General features: G+C 38.4%; 1 protein-coding gene across 6 annotated transcripts in view; it reads right to left on the minus strand.

Moving 5' to 3' along the window:
* LOC127436275 (kinesin-like protein KIF21A) overlaps positions 1-21,053 on the minus strand; it is a 292,925-nt gene that overhangs the window by 210,438 nt on the left and 61,434 nt on the right. For 4 of the 6 annotated variants that reach the window (XM_051690327.1, XM_051690326.1, XM_051690325.1 and 1 more), the window contains 9 exons: positions 20,592-20,803; positions 18,790-18,921; positions 15,639-15,775; positions 11,549-11,723; positions 10,178-10,342; positions 9,961-10,078; positions 9,617-9,787; positions 6,719-6,918; positions 1,108-6,025 (listed from right to left, as the gene is read on the minus strand). In XM_051690327.1, coding sequence (XP_051546287.1) covers positions 5,935-6,025; positions 6,719-6,918; positions 9,617-9,787; positions 9,961-10,078; positions 10,178-10,342; positions 11,549-11,723; positions 15,639-15,775; positions 18,790-18,921; positions 20,592-20,803 — 1,401 coding nt within the window. In that variant the 3' untranslated portion in view covers positions 1,108-5,934. Of the gene's footprint in view, positions 1-1,107; positions 6,026-6,718; positions 6,919-9,616; positions 9,788-9,960; positions 10,079-10,177; positions 10,343-11,548; positions 11,724-15,638; positions 15,776-18,789; positions 18,922-20,591; positions 20,804-21,053 lie in introns of those variants that run through there. The other 2 variants (XR_007896360.1, XM_051690328.1) reach the window with 2 other exon arrangements.

A 21,053-nucleotide genomic window follows, 5' to 3' on the forward strand; every position in this document is an offset into this window, starting at 1 on the left:
CATTCATGGCCTCCCGGTCGATGTAGTTTCTGACAGAGGCCCCCAATTTGTGTCACGTTTTTGGGCAGAATTCTGTTGACAGCTGTGGGCTATGGCAATTTGTCCTCTGGGTTTCACCCCCAGACAAATGGGCAAGCAGAGCGGGCGTGTATCTGTTGGTTGCCCACATGTCAGGTGTTTGATTGCCTTCCAGTTTGCTGGGTTTCCACAGAGGATACCTCGTCTTTGCCCGCGTGTCAGGAGCTAGATTACCCTACCATGCTGGGTGTTGTTCTGCACCTCACTAAGCTTCAACAGAAGATTCCATGAATCTATTCCTGACTTCCACTATGCACGCTCGTTCTACAAACACACTCTTCACGGATTGCCCCTTGCGCGGCCACGGCACACACGCTTCTCAGATATCCCCTCCCGCTGTTGCAGCCTGTGCAGGGATCCTCTACCTTCACAGTGATTACTCATATTTATTGTAAATATATCCTTTGAACTGTTCCTCTGCTCTTGGGTCTGTTTGTCTCACTGTCACTCGTTACACAATTCATTTAATATATTAATAAATGTAATCATTATAATAATGACAATTGTCCATTTTTATATAGGGCATGAGTTGTACAGAGTACTTTTATGGTAAATTTATGTATTATAAAAATGATTTTTTACATTCTACTTAGGGCTGCACAATTAATCTAATAATGTTTAGATTACAGTTAGATTAAAATGTAGATTCCAATTACAGTTGCCACAATTAACTAATTGTGAATAGTGTCATTTACAGCATTCCACTAAGGTCTGCTCCACATGAGCAAGTTTTTCATGCTGCTAAGAGGGCCAATGTGAACTTGACCTACTGATGTATAAAATAGCAATAAATTAATTCAGAAAAAGTTCTTATGTGTAGCCTACATAAAAAGAAATGGCATGCATAAATCCACAACTAAATAAGTATTTAATGTACCGGTAACTTCTATTTATTGAAATGAATCACAATAACAACAGAGAAATAATCGACACATTTTTGTCATAATCGTGCAGCCCAAATTTGACAATATATAATAATTATATTCATGACGATTTGTCCATTTAATGAAAACAGCTGCACTTCATATGTAGTTTTGACAGATGACATTTAATTCCATTGGCATCTGACATTCAAATCACTACTGGGTCACTCATTGTGTTTCAACAAATAAACCTCCAGTGAAAACACCCGATGTCATACAGCCAAAGTGTGGCCTGAAATCTAAAAGTATTAAATACAACTGATCTACCAACACTTTCAAGTGAGTCTTCATATGTTAGACACAGTTTGACATGTACAGTAAACTAGTATGTTAAGTGGACTCCAGTGAGCAGGTTTGAGAAAAGCACTGTTTTACATAGATAAGTGGTACAGACACAAGTCATTCTTTTCTTACATGAAAATACAGTTTATATAAAGTACAGTTTTTAGTGCGCTTATTAGTATGCTGCACAGACCCAATAGAATTTAAAGGTCTATTGTTTACCCAAAAATGAAAATTCTGTCATCATTTAATCACCCGCATGTCGATCCAAACCCGTATTACTTTCTTTCGTCTGTTGAAACACAAAAGGAGATGTTATTCCTTTTTCACAGAGGAAGGAAAATCATACGGGTTTGGAACAACATAAGCGAATACATGATAACAGAATTTCCATATCTGGGTAAAATATGCCTTTACTGGAAAGTGGTAACAGCACAGAACAAATGTGAGATATGTGATATGTGATAGACAGCTTCTATATTGTTATTGTCTTTATATTGTTATACTGATATAGTATATGTTGATATTAGCCGTTAAGGTGGCTTTATACTTTGGTCACCAAATTAGCAGGTGCCACACTAAAGCCAAACACATTATAGTTCATTTAAGGTCATGGTGATTTTAGTTGGGTGAATCTTTCGAAAACTCATCTATGTGTGTCAAATTTCACCACAAAATCAAAAGAAAAAAAAATTGTATAAAGAAATTGAAACCTATTTTAAGAACCATTAAGATTTCTTTTTTACTGTAATGTAGCACTTTGGATTTGAAATGACATGAGGTTAATAATGACAGGATTTTCATATTAAAGTGAAATATTTCTGAAAATATGCATTGATTAAAGGTAGTATGACATTCATGAAGTGTAAATACATAATTATAATAATGTTATTATTCTTTATACAATGGTCTCTTCGAATACTCGATTCTGAAATGCGTGAGTTAAAACTGCTTAATGTTTAACCATCATTCTATATTAATGCGCCTAGTGTCTACTCTGCAAGAGTTTTATGAATCTGTTCACACTACCACCAGATGTGGATATAGCGTTACAAGATTAACCATAACATCACAAAACCCAGCATCAAGTCATGCAATGCCATCTTTAAATCTTCTGTGAAGTGCATCGCTGACTAAAGCACTGATTGCAGACTTTTGCGGTTTAGTAATCGTGCAAGGCCAAATCGCAATTTCTTTCTAAATTCAATCAATCGTGCAGCCTTAATGGATACCATACCGATGTCTCAGAGGTCAAAGTCTGGAGGTTTTAAAGCATTTTGGATGGTTAACCCTTATCACGTACTTTAAGTGCCACTTTTACTACTGTCACGTCTGTAACAGAGAGACGTCATGTCCACAATGCTGGTTTTTCCTTATTAATGTGAAAATGACAAAGAATAGAAATTAAATATTGTTTAATTTAACTGATTCTGATTATAAACGTTCTCAGGAGTGCAAACTCTTCTACATTATGTGGCTATTATTATTTCTGGATTGTGCATTTAAATTCACAGAGTTATTACAGAGTGTGCGGTTTCATTTCTTTAATTCATTCAAATAAATGCCATATTATCGCAATACTTTATCTCTGTTTCCGATTTAGAACTGGCAGAACTCTAGATCTAATGACCCGTAGATAAAGTTCGCTGTTATTTTTAACTTCCCAGTCGGATGTTGCACTGCACAAATCAATGACAGCTTTAACTAATCAATGCTGGCAAGTGACCGTGGTATAAGCACTATAATCCACGGCTAAGTGTGCGTTAAACGATTTTAATGCTCTTCGCCCCGGGTGGTTCTTCGTCTCCACGTCGTGCATTAAATGTTTTAAAAACACCTAGCCATTGATTATCCTACTATGGAGCCCCTTAGAGGAAAGGGAAAGAATTTATTTTCTGAAACAGCTTTGAATTCGCTCGCAATATGTTTTGCATTCCCTCGTTTGCATTCCCTCACAAAAAGTGTAGCATTCCATTGCAATAAGTTTTGCATTCTCATGTAATAGTTTTGGGTTTCCTTGCAATAAATCTTGTGTTCCCTTGCAAAAAGATTTGCATTCCCTCACAATTATCGCAATAAGTTCAGCGTTCCTTTGCAAGAAGATTTTTCGTTCCCACACAATAGTTTGCATTCCCTTGCATAAAGTTTTGCATTCCCTCACAATAGTTTTGGGATTCCTCGCAATAGTTTGCATTCTGTGGCAAAAAGTTTTGCATTCCTACGTAATAAGTTTTGCGTTCTCTCGCAATTAGTTTTGCGTTCCCTTGCAATAGTTTTGTATTCCCTTGCAATACTTTTGGGTTCCTTCGCAATAGTTTGCATTCTTACGTAAAAAGTTTTGTGTTCCCTGGCAATATTTTTGGCATTCCCTCATAATAAATTTAGCATTCCGTTGCAATAGTTTGCATTCCCTTGCATAAAGTTTTGCATTCCCTCACAATAGTTTTGGGTACCCTTGCAATAGTTTGCATTTTATCATAAAAAGCTTTGCGTTCCCTCACAATAAATTTAGCATTTCCTTGCAATAGTTTTGTGTTCTCTAGTAATAGATACAGCTGTGCTCAAAAGTTTGCATACCCTGGCAGAAATTGTGAAATTTTGGCATTGATTTTGAAAATATGACTGAAAATGCAAATGTCTTTTATTTAAGGATAGTGATCATATGAAGCCATTTATTATCACATAGTTGATTGGCTTCTTTTTAAATCATAATGATAACAGAAATCACCCAAATGGCCCTGATCAAAAGTTTACATACCCTTGAATGTTTGGCCTTGTTACAGACACACAAGGTGACACACACAGGTTTAAATGGCAATTAAAGTTTAATTTAAATTAAAATTAGAATTAGAATTGCAATTAGTGTGTGTATAAATAGTCAATGAGTTTGTTAGCTCTCACGTGAATGCACTGAGCAGTCTAGATACTGAGCCATGGGGAGCAGAAAAGAACTGTCAAAAGACCTGCGTAACAAGGTAATGGAACTTTATAAAGATGGAAAAGGATATAAAAAGATATCCAAAGCCTTGAAAATGCCAGTCAGTACTGTTCAATCACTTATTAAGAAGTGGAAAATTCGGGGATCTCTTGATACCAAGTCAAGGTAAGGTAGACCAAGAAAGATTTCAGCCACAACTGCCAGAAGGATTGTTCAGGATACAAAGAAAAACCCACAGGTAACCTCAGGAGAAATACAGGCTGCTCTGGAAAAAGACAGTGTGGTTGTTTCAAGGAGTACAATACGATGACACTTGAACAAAAATTAGCTGCATGATCGAGTCACCAGAAAGAAGCCTTTACTGTGCCAATGCCACAAAAAAGCCCAGTTACAATATGCCTGACAACACCTTGACACGCCTCACAGCTTCTGGCACACTGTAATTTGGAGTGATGAGACCAAAATAGAGCTTTATGGTCACAACCATAAGCACTATGTTTGGAGAGGGGTCAACAAGGCCTATAGTGAAAAGAATACCATCCCCACTGTGAAGCATGGTGGTGGCTAACTGATGTTTTGGGGGTGTGTGAGCTCTAAAGGCATGGGGAATCTTGTGAAAATTGATGGCAAGATGAATGCCAGCATGTTATCAGAAAATACTGGCAGACAATTTGCATTCTTCTGCACGAAAGCTGCGCATGGAACGCTCTTGGACTTTCCAGCATGACAATGATCCTAAGCACAAGGCCAAGTTGACCCTCCAGTGGTTACAGCAGAAAAAGGTGAAGGTTCTGGAGTGGCCATCACAGTCTCCTGACCTTAATATCATCAAGCCACTCTGGGGAGATCTCAAATGTGCAGTTCATGCAAGACGACCAAAGACTTTGCATGACCTGGAGGCATTTTGCCAAGACGAATGGGCAGCTATACCACCTGCAAGAATTTGGGGCCTCATAGACAACTATTACAAAAGATTGCACGCTGTCATTGATGCTAAAGGGGGCAATACACAGAATTAAGAACTAAGGGTATGCAAACTTTTGAACAGGGGTCATTTCATTTTTTTCTTTGTTGCCATGTTTTGTTTTATAACCTACAGTTGAATATGAATCCCATAAAAAATAAAAGAAATGTGTTTTGCCTGTTCACTCATGTTTTCTTTAAAAATGGTACATATATTACCAATTCTCCAAGGGTATGCAAACTTTTGAGCACAACTGAAATTTCTTCTTTTGATTTTGGGGTGAAATGTGACCAACACATGTTTTTGCTAAGTTTTATGAGATTCACCCAGTTAGTCTACAGACATCTCTTCCACTCCACAACATTTCCAAGAACCAGAATACTGAGTCCAGCTAAAGAAGATCCGGCTCTGACAGAACTCTACATCAGTGTGTCTGTTTCCAGTGCCGTCTCCATGATTGTTAGAATTAACTGAGCTGGCATGGCTATTTTAAGAACAAAGAGCTTTATTTAGCATGTGACGTAGACTTTACGTCTTCAGCAATGCCACACGGTTAGTGAATTGAACTCTGGGATATGTCCAAAAGATCCATTGTGAGCAGATTCTGACATGAGGAGATTCTGTTGGAGAGTTTGTGGTGCAGGTCAAACAGTCCATATCCAGGTTTTATTGGTAGGGTCAAAGTGCAAATGTCTTTGGCAGCTACGTTACTGTAGTAACGCTGCAGTAGTTTGTAATTAAAGGAACAATCAGTTACTGACAGTCTCATCAGCAGTCTCAGTCACATCTGCAGTGCCATCCACACCTCCCCTCGCACGCCAGATCTTCACCGTGCGGTCACTGCAGAGTGAAGATGAGGAGTGTTAAAGATAAAACGGCATTTCTTCAACTTCAGGCAATTTTGGCACTGTGAACTTCTATAAAGTGAAGTCTTGCTAAAACATTTATATATATATATATATATATATATATATATATATATATATATATATATATATATATATATATATATATATATATATATATATATATATATATATATATATATAGAGATATATATATATATATATATAATATATATATATCATTTTTTATTTATGTACTAGTACAATTTATGTACTAACAATGATCCATTAGTGTATGTTAGGGTACTTGTTAGCTATGAAATTATACTTAGCAAGATAAAGGCATTTCACATTACAAAAGCGTTTGAATTCTGAATTCTATTAAGCACAATACAGAATTTGAGATTTGCTGGAAATGATAATGTGGTTGAAATGTTCATGGCTTTCAGAAAAAAATACATAAATCTCATGTGATGCATGTCCATACATTGTTGGACATAGACAAAAAAAAAAAAAAAAAGTACTGACAGTGTAAAAAATGTTTTAACAAGACTTTACTTTCTAGAAATCCTCAATGCCAAAGTGTAAAAAGTTGAAATAAAAATTCTAAATATCAAAATATATATTGAATATTGTAAAAAGGCTGACAACAGTACCATACAGTCTACAGTGTATGTGTAAAACTCACTCTGATGCAGTGAACAGATGAGTGTTGTTAGTAGATATACTGTTAATGGGACTCTCGTGGCCTCTGAGCTCCCCGAGCGGACTCAATGTGTCCATGTGCCACAGTTTGAGCACTCCTCCTCTACAGCCACTCAACAGGGTGGGAGAACCAGGAACAACACCAAGAGCACAGACCCAGTCACGATGAGCGTTCGGTACCTGCTGTAGAAACGAACAACATCAACTCATTAAATTTTCACAAACACTTTTAATTGAGTTCCTGATTAGTTCATTAAAGCTCTTCCTGATTGGATCTAAGCTCTGATTAATTGACTGATTATATAATTCCTTGCAGAAGGCACTACACGGACTGTCTGATGAATGGATGATGTGTTTACCAAACTGGACTGTTGTATTTTGTAAGATGTCATAATTTTGATAATTTGGCAGCAGTATTAACTTTCAGTTAATTTGAAGACACCACATTGAAAATCTGGGTTTCAAAATGTTATTTAAATGAACAAGATGAGGGTGTAGTTTTTAGGATTTTGAAACAGAATAGTTACAACATAAAATCTAGAAGAAATATCTCATAGAAGAGTATACATTTTGCACTATTGCTAGGTGTGGTAGCGGGGACGTGGTCAAGCATCTCTCCGGAGAGAGAGAAAGCGGTAAGGGTGCTTACACCTGAGCTAAATTATGTCTAACACCTGTCTCTAATTCCAGTGAGCACGGGGAGAGCGGCATAAAAGGAGCCACACCGCCAGTAAAGAGAGAGAGAGAGACCGGCATAAGAAATGCAATTCTAGCACGAAGGTTACTGTGAAATTGTGTGTAGCTAAAGTCAACAAATGTTCCTGCAAAGCTGTAAAACTTTAAAACTGGATAAATTAAAGCACCCACCTGAACTGGGAAACCTCGCTTCTCGCCTCCTCCTTTATCCCAAAAACCCTTACACTAGGTTATAATCAAATAAGCAAATTTGTGATATTGACCATGTTTTTTTTTTTTTTATTAATTTTTTGTATAAAAATAAATAGAGGCATTTTCACTAGAGGTCTCAGACTTTTGGACCATGCTGTACATAACATTTTTAACATTTTACAAAATTGTACAACAAATTTGTGACATTGAATATTTTTTTCTCCTTCCATAAAATTTTTGTATTAAATAAAAAAATGCCAAATATAGGCATTTTCACTAGGGGTCTTAGAGTTTGGACTTTACTGTACGTATAATTTGTAACATTGTACACATTTTTACAACAAACTTGTGGCACTGAATAAGTTTTTTCTATTCCAATTTTGTATTAACCCTTTAAGCTCTGAAGATGTATTTAAAGATTTCCTGTTCAGAGGCATGCCCATTAAAGGCTTATAACTCTAGAAAAAAAAAAAAAAAAAAAAGTCAGTATTTGTTTTGTATCATTTAAAGAAAATGTAAAAAAAAAAAAATATGATATAGATTATGATAAATTATGAGACTCTCAGCCTAAGAAAGTGCTGAATAATCACACACACACACACACACAAAAACTTTTCAGCCCCCAATTTTTTTTTATTTTTATTTTTTGTCTTTTCTGATTTTACATCTCAGGGTATAAATAATGTGGCACTGAAAAACTGCTTTTGTTTTGTTCCCAATCATGTCAACTGTAAATTGTGTTAAATTTTGTTGTGAAATGACAAAGCAATCAGAAGTTATAGCATTACAAATATAATTTATCCGACTGTCCAAAAAATGTCTCCAGGTGTCCAAAAACCTCTCCAAACAAATAAAACACAATAATTGTACATTAAAACTATAACTGTAATTACACATGCAAACACAAGAATAACTAAAAGTATGCTCTCTCTCCAAAGCATGCAGGCATGAGTAACGTGATCTCATTCAGTTCCATTCTGTGTCATTTGAGTCTTCATTGAGTCTGTCATGAACTTGGCGCCATCTCCTGTTGGCCATATGTAATTTGAGTGAACGATCCTCTCTGCCCATATTTGGACGACTTCCACCTCTGGTTGCATCGATTTGAATCCTACTACGATTGGTTTAGCATTCTATGATTCTGGACAATGTACTACATAATTTCAGATGAAGTCATCTGATCCAAGAAAGCTAAAGTGTTTTTAGCCAGATAGTACTTGTGCTTTGTGTTGATTATCTAATGATATATGCATCCGATTACAATGTGTTTGGGCTTGTTTTAAGGGAAATCCCCTCCTGTAAGTAATGGTATGTGATATTTTATGTTGTGTTTATTATTAGTTAATTTATAAGCGAAAACGTGGCTTCTAAGCAACACCTGTTAACATGTAACATTTCAAAGACACTTTCTTTGCTATTACTCACTATATTTTTGTCTGTGAGTAAAACAAATAGGCTGGCTGTATTCTACTATTTTAGAGCTTTCCAACAACATATGATACATGGCTATTTAATCAGTCTGATTATTTACCGATGATAAAAATATGTACAGTGCAAAATTTTTAATAAATTATCAAAACATAACACTTCTGATTTGTCTGCAAATTTCAAAGCAATTCTTCAGTTTTGGTCATAATGCCTACATGCATTGGAAAGTAGAGCTTATAAGCATTAAAATGATACATATTTTGTGTCGGCCAAGACTGTAGTTATTAATATTTAGATAAAAAAAAATTTCGGCAGGCCCGCTAGCAGGCCAATCTGAGCTTAAAGGGTTAAATTAGAAAAATTAAAAGCAGAGACAATTTCACTAGAGTTCTCAGACATTTAGACCATACTGTACATAAAATGTGTAACATTTTACAAATTTTTACAAAAAAAAAAAAAATTAAAAGCAAGAATTTTCGAGAAGGAAAGTATAAGCATATGAAACAATTGATCAATTTTTCAAAATTGTGTGGCTCAAGTGTCCAGCCACTGTAGCTGGTTTTACCTGCAGCAGGTCTTTGCGGCTCAGGTCCCATTTCTTGATACCATTGTCTCTGGAGCCACTGAACAGACAGTCTCCTTGAACTACCAGCGACTCGATGCCATCATAGTGAGGCGGCTCGAAGTTATGAGAGGGGCTGATGCTCCCCATGGCAGCTTCTGAGACATCAAACATCTGCACAAACAAAAACACATATCCTATTACAACTGGACCATTTAATTTCTGATTAATTTTGATGATTTGAAAAAAGATGGTTTTTGATGTCTTTATTCCAAATGGTCATTTTAAAAGTGAAGTGTATCATTTTTACTATGTGAAAATAGATATACAGAGACACACGTACACACCTTGATGTAGTGATCCTTTGAGCCTGTGATCACCAGGTCCTGCCCATTACCAGTCTGATCAACAGTCAAACACATGACTGGACCCAGATGACCCATTAACTTACCCGTAGACACAAACCTGATGAAAAGAGACGGAGTGTGAGGCACTTATAATATGTATCAGGTTGTGAATAGATCGCAAGTGGCTGAAATAAATGATGTTGGGTTGCAGTAATACCGTCTGAGGTCCCACATGCGCACAGAATTTCCTGCAGCAGCGTACAGAACGGTTCCGGTCGGGTTCAGATAGATCTGGTTAATTTGGTTCTCTCCAGCTGGTATGGTCACGGTGCGGTTTGTACTGGCTGCACACGTGTCACCAGTGTTTACCAAACCTGACGAACTAAACCAGAGGCAAAAACAGACTGGGTCATCCTTTATTCAACCACCACACTGATCATTTAAATTCCCTTACTACATTTACCCTATAAAAGGAATAGTTCACCCAAAAATGGTAATTCTCTCATCCTTATGCCATCTCAAACTCATATGACCTTCTTTCTTCTGTGTTAGACAAGTACTCTTTGCATGAAAGCCCTGTAGAGACGGCATATGTCAAGAATTATTGAGAAAAGGGAGTTTTGTTTTGGTCTGTTTCTCATCCAAAACCGATAGTATCGCTTCAGAAGACATCGATTAAACCAATCAAGTCGTATGGATTACCTTTATGCTGCCCTCATGAGCTTGAACGTTTTGGACCCCATTGACTTACATTGGATATAAACATCATCAATAATAAAAAAAAAAATCTTCGTTTGTGTTCTGCAGAAGAAAGAAAGTCATGCTAGTTTGAGATGGCATAAGGGCGAGTAATTGATGAAAGCTAGAGGAATCGCAAGGTTTCAACTGTCACCCTTATTGACCAATATATTTTCATGACTTTTTCGAGTGGTTTGTGATTACTGAAAACAGAATTTAAATCGGATCTCACTATACTGTAGCTTGCGAGCAAATTGTCCTCTACACGAGAATATCTATGTGATGACATAGTTTACAGCTGAAAATAAAAATTTATATATATATTTTTTATCACTATAGGACTTTGCATGACTTTTCCATTACATTTAGGATTTCATTAAATTTCAATGACTTTTCCAAACCTGTAAAACACAATTTTAAAATGACCTGATATTTGCAGGCTTAAAGCCAGAAACACTCACAAACCCGCACAAAAGAGACACACTCCTGTCATATTTTGCTTCCATAAAGTGCCAGCCAGCCACCATTACAGCTTTTATATATTCATTGTACTTGGACATCAACAATATAAACCTCCAAGTGTATCGGAATTGCTGTTTCCAGACAAAAGTGTGTATTTTATTGGATGGTGGGGTTTTTTTATAAAGCGAGGAAAAAACTGAAATTTTTACACCAAATTTTACATATTCACTCCAAGTGTGAAGGGGCCCATAGGAATGCACTACTTCAATTTAAAGGCTTGGTGAGAATAGGCATTAATAAGAGATCATTGTAGTTTAAAGAATGTATTGTGGTGATTGTAGTTTGTGAATGTATAGTTGGAATTTCGCTATGTTTGTTGGGAACTCACGCGAGTGTGCGGAGGCATTTGGCCGAGTCACGGATGTCCCAGACTTTGATATAGGAGGTGGAGACGGTGAACACCACACTGGAGCTGTACCTCACTGACACCACATTGTTGGGGTGTCCACCTAGAGACATAATCTCCTGTCCTGTCACCAGATTCCACACCTTACACGTCCGGTCTGTAAGAAAAGAAAGAATTAAGGCCCCAATCTACTTCCGGAGAGGTTCTTCTTCGTTCTTTGTTCAGGGGTGAAAAGAAGTTCTAAACAGCCGAGCAACAGTATATTATTTGCGAACATTCAGGCACCAGCCACACTGCTGTGGGAGGCGTTTAGAAGTACATTTAAATATGAGGACACTCGGTAAAACCTAAACTAATGTAACATTAAAATGTTTATCAATGACTTTATGCCTCATTCTATGAGTAGAATTCACATGAGATCAGTAATAGAAGCAGTTTTAACCCTCCGATGGAATTGAAAAATAGCACCTCCCTTTGGTATTTGCGGTCATTTTTGACCGGAAGGGTCAGATGTGTAATTTATTCACACCATTTCTTCTTCCCTGAAGAACAATAAAATTATTAATTTCTTTTGATATTTATTGCTATTTTGATCTTATTTACATGTACATTTCTCCATTTTACCATTAATTTGCATATACAAATAAGCAATTTTTTTTTTTTCAAAACTTCAGAACCTACACTTCTAACATGAAGAAAATATTAGAATGTGACAAATTGGAGGCAGATTGCTCCCATATGGTGAACAAAATATAAATAACATGAATTGAAAACAATGTCATGCCAGTAACACCCAGTAGATGGTTACAGTAACCTAATTTTATATTTTATCACAAGACACGCATTTGGATATATATTTAGACATTATTAAACTAAAATATTTCAAAGTTAAACATTTTCAATTTGATTTGAAGTGTCAGTTTTTGCAGTTAATGTCATCATGCTTGCAATCAAACCTGAACATGGTGTTACAAAGAGAAGACACAGAATAAGCATTTTTCTACAAATAATTTATTTCAAACATAAAAATGTAATAACTCCAAAGTCTTCTGGGATCTGAACACATCAAGGAATGCGTTGTACTCGGATGAAATGTCGAGTTTTGAAGCGATGGAAGGACTTTCGATGGTGGTGGCATGGCAAGGGAAGGACAGACAATCCTTGAAACATCGCTCGCTCCAATTACACACATCCCCAGTGGACCAGGAGAGTACCAGGTTGTGATGGATGAGCCACGGTAGTCCCAGGATGATGTCTGCAGTGGAGTTATCAAGGATGAGTAGAATGATAGATTCAGTGTGGAGAGCACCAGTTTGGAGGGCGAGTGGCTCTGTTTGGTGAGCTATGAAGCCAGATACAATGGGCATACCAACCACAGAGTGAACTGGGAGGGGCATGGACTCATCTGGGCACATAGTTTGGAGAAAAGTGATTGGGCTATGAAGTTCCCTACCGAGCCGGAATTTATGAGGGCAGTAGTGGTAACAGAATGATAAGGACTGGATATGGTGATTATCAGGGTAAATGGCTGGTGGTGTACAGTAGTACAATGAATGGAGCTCACCATAAGTCTAGGAGGACGAAATGGGCAAGAGGGCAGGAGATGATCAGCCGCTCCACAGTAACTATTCGTAGTTCTTGTCTCCTTCTCTGCTCTGCCAACGTCAGCCGGGTGGAACCAAGATGCATTGGTTCCTCACCAGGGGGAGGTGTTTGAGGGGTGGACTGCAGTGAAGAGGACAGCCTGCTCCGGGAACCAAATGGTGAACTGAGCTGTGGTTGGTCAGGACGTGATTTCAGGCGGTTAAACCCAAGAATGGAAAGTTGGATAAACCGCTCCAATCCCAGAGCGTCGTCTTCTCCAGCAAGCTGTTGCTCTAGAGCCAGATTTAACCCCTGACGGTATGTGGTGAGGAGGGCTGGCTCATTCCAGCTGCAAGCCACGGCCAGGATGCGGAAGCACAGGGCATAATTCGCCATAGAAAGGGTGCCCTGTTGGAGCTGGGTCAACTGCTCACCAGAATGCTCCATGAAGGTGCTGTCGGACTGGATTACTGAACCCCCTGGCTCCAGAGAGTCGACCACCACTGCAGTGCTCTGCCTGACAGGAGAGAGACGATGTAAGCCACTTTAGCTCTCTCGGTGGGGAAACGGTGGGGCTGCATTTTGCAGGTTAGCGAATATTGCAGTAGGAATCCGTTGCAGTTTTCAAAAGAGCTGGAATAGCAGGTGGGAGTGGCCAGCGGACTGGAGTGAGAGTGAGCTGGAGGCATGGGTGAGGGAGACAAAGAAGGAGGACTCACAGGCGGTGGAGGGGGATTAACTCTGCTGTGGATGACATGTCGCCAGCACCAGAGGATGGAACAGAGGGCAAAACCTGTGATAACGAGTCCAGTGCAGCTTGAATGCGTGGAGCACGTTCTCGTGGTGCTAAAGCATCTGCCCGTGGACCAAAAGGGCATGCTGGATGGAACCTGGTCCTGCTGGATCCATAGTTCGGTCTAGTTTTCTGTCACGAAAATGACGACACAGAAGGTAAAGTAAATCCAATTGCTTGGACTTTATTCCAAAATAAAAATGTAAACAAAGGCACAAGCCAACACAAAGATGAACAACAAAACAGAGCTATATCAAAATAGTGTATTGAAGAAGATCTTAGTATGGTGAGATAGAGTCCAGGATATCTCTGATGAGACTAGACACTGAGTGTGGGGAGTGTGTGTGTATACACTACCGGTCAAAATTTTGAAACACTTACTCATTCTTTATTATAGTTTTTTTTCCCACATTTTAGAATAATAGTAAAGTCATCACAACTATGGAATAACATAAACTGAACTATGGGAATTATGTTGTGACTAAACAAAATCCAAAATAAATCAAAACTGTGTAATATTTTAGCATCTTCAAAGCAGTCACCCTTTGCCTAGAATTTGCAGGCATGTACTCTTGACATTTTCTCAACCAACTTCTTGAGGTATCACCCTGGGATGCTTTTTAAACAGTATTGAAGGATTTCCCATCTATGCTGGGCACTTATTGGCTGCTTTTCTTTATTATTTGGTCCAAGTCATCCATTTCAAAAACTTTTTTTTTATTTTTATTAAATTTTAGTTTTATAATGAAATAAATTAATATGGTGGCATAATTATATTTTTGTCTACAAAACTAATTTCAAACATTTAAGCATACGCCTTCAGATCAAAAGATTTTTAAGATCATGAGAAACATTTCAGTCAAGTGTTTCAAAACTTTTTACCGGTAGTGTATATAGTGTGTGTGCTAATTACTGGATAGGGAACAGGTGTGGAGGGCAATCATAATTCAGATGTTTGGGGAATTGGATCAAATAGTGTCAGAGAGAAGAGGGACCAATGAGGGCATGACAGTTATAGTCTCACCAGTTCATTTGTGTGTGTGTGTGTGTGTGTGTGTGTGTGTGTGCGCGTAAGTGTGTTTGTGTGTGAGTGGGTGTGTATATTTTAGAGTCTCACCCTGTAATTTCTGTCTTTTTTTTTTTTTTTTGCATTGTGGCTGATTTATTAATTGTATTTGACAGATCAAAAAAATTGCTCTGTTTTTTTGTCTTTCCCATTCATTTTCAATGGTCTGTCAATTTTGACTGCGAATACCAAAGGTGTAGCTTTTCTTTCTTTTTTAACGACCACTTAAGACTCCTCGAATCAAGCCCAATTTATTTATTTATTTATTTTTGTCTGTTCAGATGGCAAATGGAGGAAAAGTCACCAAGTCAGATAAAGGAAACCAAATTATTAAATGACCGAATACCATAGGAGGATTAAATACTCAATGATGATTTAAAGTAATATATATATGCATATATTAAAAATAAATTATTTTGTCTAGTTTAGATTCTGAATTCAGCGTTTTCTTTGGTCCCGTCAGGCCCAGTTCAGGTTGCAGACCTCTAACGAAAACTACGCAATAAACACCAGAAAGGGATTGTACCAGTGCTAAATCAGCAAGTACAGATGGACCTTTACCATTTCCCAAAAAAATGTTCCACAGTTGTTCAAGTGAGAGATGTTGAAAGATGAGTGCTGGTTCTGACCTTTAGATCCGGTGAAGAGGAGGTCATCGGTGGAGTCGACACAAAGCACAGCTTTACTGTGACCCTCTGCTATATGAACACACTGCAGAGAGCTTCCACGACTGCTCTTCCAAGCTGGAACAGGGTTGATCACACCTCTGATCACACCAAAAACATGTGCAACTATCAGCTGATTCCTCTATCAAATCGTGTGTATCTTGTCAAGTTTCCACACTTTGTTCACATATGACATAGGAGTGATTAACATATTGTTTTTCCAAAAGGAGTTTATGGATGAAAACCAACCAGGCATGCGTGCCAATGGACACTGTCCAGAAATGTATCCACATGCAGCAAAACAAACATGTGTGATGCAAATCCAAAAAAATTAATAATTACTAAAGATAAAAGAAAATTGAGCTAGTAGCATTGTACAAAATCTGTGACAAACTTTAGTTGCCAATTATACAGGTATATGTATAAAAAAAAAAATGTAAAGAAACTGCAAAACTGCTGCATAACTTGCTACTAAATAACTGTAAAATTTTACCATTATCCAATTTAATAAGTTTTCTTATTTACTATTTAAAAGTTGTTAAATGAATAAATACTGTTACATGTTCCTAAAAAAGAAACTACAAGAGTTCAAAAGGCAAAGTTAACTATGTCTTTTCCCTTCTGATTTTTTCCTGCTGTATATCTGTCTGTATTCTCTGAATAGTTCTCCTGTGGACTTTCTGAATCACTGCGGCTGTTTGTAAGATGCATGAGTAAATTCTGCTGGGCCCACCCATGAGTTGCAATGGAGGGTGGGACTGATTCCAAGCCCCTCTTACAACTATTAAAACCACTTAACACAAACGTAAATGAACACATTCACAAATTCAAAAAACACCCACAGAAATATAAATAAAAAGTGTTCATAAAACTAAAATAAAGGCCTGAAATGTCCTCTCAAACTAAAAACCAAAAACACATTCAGATGCAAATAATCTGAGTAGTCAGCGTTTGAAAGGCAAGAACTTCCCGTCACCACACTGTTTACATGTTGTTTTTTATGGAAAGCTTGTGAATATAAGAACAATACTGTAAGGACAAGGATTAAGTATATTATTATACACTGATGAGCCAAAACATTTTGACCACCTGCCTATCACGCTGTTGGTCCTCCGGGTGCCACCAAAACAGCACCGACCCACCGAGGCTTGAACTCTACAAGACCCCTGAAGGTGTCCTGTGGTATCTGGCACCAAGACATTAGCAGCAGATCCTTCAAGTCCTGTAAGTGCGAGGTGGAGGTGCCATGGATCAGACTTGTTGGTCCAGCACATCTCACAGATGCTCAATTGGATTGAGGAATTTGGAGGCCAGGGCAACACCTTCAACTCTTCATTATGTTCCTCAAACCATTCCTGAACAATGTGTGCAGTGTGGCAGGGCACATTATCCTGCTGAAAGAGGCCACTGCCAGCAAGGAATACCATTGCCATAAAGTGCTATACCTGGTCTGCAATAATGTTTAGGTAGGTGGCACGTGTCAAATTGACGTCCACATGAATGGCCGGACCCAGGGTTTCCCAACAGAACATTGCCAAGAGCATCACACTCCCTCCGCCGGCTTGTTGCCTTCTCACAGTGCATCCTGGTGCCATCACTTCCCGAGGTAAACGGCGCACACGTACACAGCCGTCCACATGATGTAAAAGAAAATGGGACTCATTGGATCAGACAACCTTTTTCCACTTCTCCAAGGTCCATTTCTGATGCTCACATGACCAATGTAGGTGCTTTCGATGGTGGACAGGGGTCAACATGGGCACTCTGACCTGTCTGCGGCTACACTGCCCCATATGCTGCAGGCTGCGATGCACTGTGTGTTGCGACAAATTTCTCCTGTAACCATCTGTAACAGCTCAAGGTCGGGCAAGGAGGAGGCGGGAACCGGCTGAACAGTCAACATAAAGGTTTAATGATATAAATGAACATAAAACAACATAAAACTTAAACGAACACAGACACATATGCAGCGCGACAGGCGCCTCTGGCTCCCCTTTATCTGGCTCTCCCGCTGATCAGCTGATTCAGCACCAGCCGTGCACCATCACAGCCAGGCCACGCCATCCTCCTCGTCACACCATCATTAAAATTTTATGTGATTTGTGCTACAGTAGACCTTCTGTCGGTTCGGACCAGACAGAATAGCCTTCGTTGCCCTCGTGCATCGATGAGCCTTGGGCGGTTAACACCCTGTTGCCGGTTTGTGGTTTGTTCCTCCTCGGAGCTGTTGATAGGTACTCACCACTGCTGACCAGGAGCACCCCACAAGCCTTGCCGTTTCAGAGATGCTCTGACTCGGTCATCTGGCCATAACAATTTGGCCCATGTCAATGTCGCTCAGGTCTTTACTCCAGCCCATTTCTCCAGCATTCAACACGTTGACTACGAGAACTGATTGTTCGCTTACCATCTAATCTACCCAGACATTAACATGTGGCCTTGTTAGGAGATAATAAAATTGTTTTGCTTCACCTGTGAGTGGTCATAATGTTTTGGTTCATCTGTGTATTCAGGTGATTTTAAGGACTTAAGCGGCTGACACAGCAAAGCTTTGTAACGTTACAAAGCTAATGTAATCATGTTTTGAGAAACACATAGCCCTGTAAAGCCATTTAGCGACATTTAATCTTGAACGGACAGCCATTTGTTTTAGACTTGTGTTTACAAATACCCATGCGACAGGTTCTGCAGGGCAAAATCTATGAATAAAAAAGCCAAGCCAGGTTGACATTTTGAGGCAAAATTTTACATGGACTGCAATAAAATGACTAAAGCTGAACCCTTGAAGTGGTGCAGGGTGGGATGGTCTGCAGGCATTAATCCACATATCCCCATAGCACGTGAACAGGAATATCAGTTTGTTTGATTCTTCATATTCTTAGTGAGGTTAATAGTGTGATTATTGCAGCCTATGTAAAGCACGGACAGCATGCATCTTCAAAAGTCAAATAAGCTGACTTTTAGCTTATTATGCCAAACTTTCTATATCAAGAACCTGTCACTGTCTTTTCCAAAGTAGTTTGTTGTAAAAACCAACACACACAGACAGAAGCCAAAAATCTTTTCTAAAATTTTAAGAAGTTGCATAATTAATTCTGGGGTCGCTAGCTCTTACTGTGTGATCTCTTTGGCTTTGGCCTTGTCAGCCAGGGCTTGTCCCTTGTCATAAGTCTTCCTGCGGGACAGAGGGGATGGTTCCGGCACTCTCTTTTGCCTGACTGTTGGAAGTCTGTTGCCAGAACTGCTACTTTAAAGATCCATTTGCAATGTGAAAGACAGAAACATAAAATAAAACACAAAAACTGAACAAAAACAAAAAAGACACCAACATAATATGGACAGCATGCATAGCAGAGAAAAAAGAAGAACCTAACATTACCTGTTCTTTGAAAAAAAATATGAAATTGTGGGATTAATTAACAGTTAATGTTGCAGCAGGATTAATAAATAGTTATGCTTGTGGCAAACCTGCAGTTAATTTGTGGCAAATTTCTGGCAAGCAGTTGCCAGAAGTTTGCAGCCCTTTAACAATAGTGGTGAACTTGCAGCAACCTTTGCTGCAATAGTTGCTGCCAGTTTGCCAGATATCTGCACCACTGGCCAAACGTTCTTTGTTCAACCTTTTGGTAGCACTATTGGCTAACAGTTCTATGGTGAACTTCTGGCAATATTTGCCACTACTGGCAAACAGTTCAGTGGGGAACCTTTGGCAAATATCTTCCACTACTGGCAAACAGTTCTATGATAAACCTTTGACAAATATCAGCCACTACTAAAAAACAGCATTTTACCCAACCTTTGGCAAATATCTGCCACTACTGGCAAACAGTTATATAGAAATCCTTTGGTAAATATCTGCAACTACTGGCAAACAGTTATTTTCCAACCCTTGAGAAGTATATGCCACTACTGGCAAACAGTTCTATGGTGAACCTTTGGTAAATATCTATCATTATTGGAAAACAGTTCTTTGTCGAACATTAGGCACATTTCTGCCACTCCAAGCAAACAGTTCTTTGTCCAACATTTGGAAAATATATGCTACTGGCAAACAGTTCTATGGTTAAACTATGTCAAATATCTGTCAATACTGGAAAACAGCTTGTTGTACAACCTTTACCAAATATCTGCCACTCTTAGCAAACAGTTCTTTGTCCAACCTTTGATAAATATCTGCAACTACTGGAAAACAGTTATATGGTGAACATCTGCCACTTTTGGCAAACAGTCCTATGGTGAAACTTTGGCAAGTATCTGCCATAAGTGGCAAACAGTTACTTTTCCAAGCTTTGGCAAATATCTGCCACTACTGGCAAACAGTTCTATAGTGAACCTTTGGAAAACATCTGCCACTACTGGCAAAAAGTTATGGCGAACCTGTGGCAACAGTGAACAATCCATCCATGGACATGTTGTCAAACTTTTCACTGAACTGAATTGTGACCATTTATAGAATTTCAATTTTGTGAATGAAAGATGTTTAAAGTGTTTACGGGGTAAAAAAAATGCTATTATCATAAATACTGTAAATGTTTCAGCATCTAACTGTTGTATTAATTATGGTTATCCTATGTTCACAAGCATTTTTTGTTGTTTAATATTGTTAGCCAATAAGAACATGTAGAACTGTAATCTAAGTATAATAAAAGAAAATATCTTAGAGACCAAATCAGCTGTTTTCCCTTGACCAGACAGAAGATTTAATGTACCATCAGTCTTTGCAACACTACATAGAAAAGATTACATCAAAACACTTTTCTTAAAAATTGATGGCAATTTACAATAGCTGAAAAAGGGACAATGCATAGCAAACATAAAGCAACAGTAGTTAGTTCATGCATTATGTGAGGTGTAGTTAGTAAGCAATATTTTAGCTACTAAGAAATTGAGAAGTATAGAGTAATCGCCTAAACTTACATGCTGCCCATTCTAGAGGACAAGCCAACAGGAGGGAGCATGTATTCCCGGTCTCTAACTGTATTTCCAGCAGACTCCATGTCTATAACTCCCTCAGATGTCTCAGCCATTGTGTGTAGAGGGATGGAGAAATCTTTTGTGGGTGTATCCGGACCAGAGTCACAATTGTTCAGATAGAGTAACTCCATCTGTGTGGTGGTCCTTCTCCGGGCCTGAGCAATAATCGCAAAAACAATTGGACACAGGTTCAATTAGGATGTGGCAAAGCAATGAGTAAGCAGCCACTTACCAGAGGCTTTCAGGGAGCTTGCACTGTAGAGAAAGCTTTGACAGAGCTTTTGAGGAATAGGAATGGGTAAAATGCATAATAATGGTTTTGAAAGAGCCAGGTCAGTTTTAAATCAAGCAGGAATATGGTGAATTGGACTTCTGAAAGCACAACTGGACCTGCCTCCCTGAAAT

The sequence above is a fragment of the Myxocyprinus asiaticus genome, chromosome 46, assembly GCF_019703515.2.
Source record: "Myxocyprinus asiaticus isolate MX2 ecotype Aquarium Trade chromosome 46, UBuf_Myxa_2, whole genome shotgun sequence".
NCBI lineage: Eukaryota > Metazoa > Chordata > Actinopteri > Cypriniformes > Catostomidae > Myxocyprinus > Myxocyprinus asiaticus.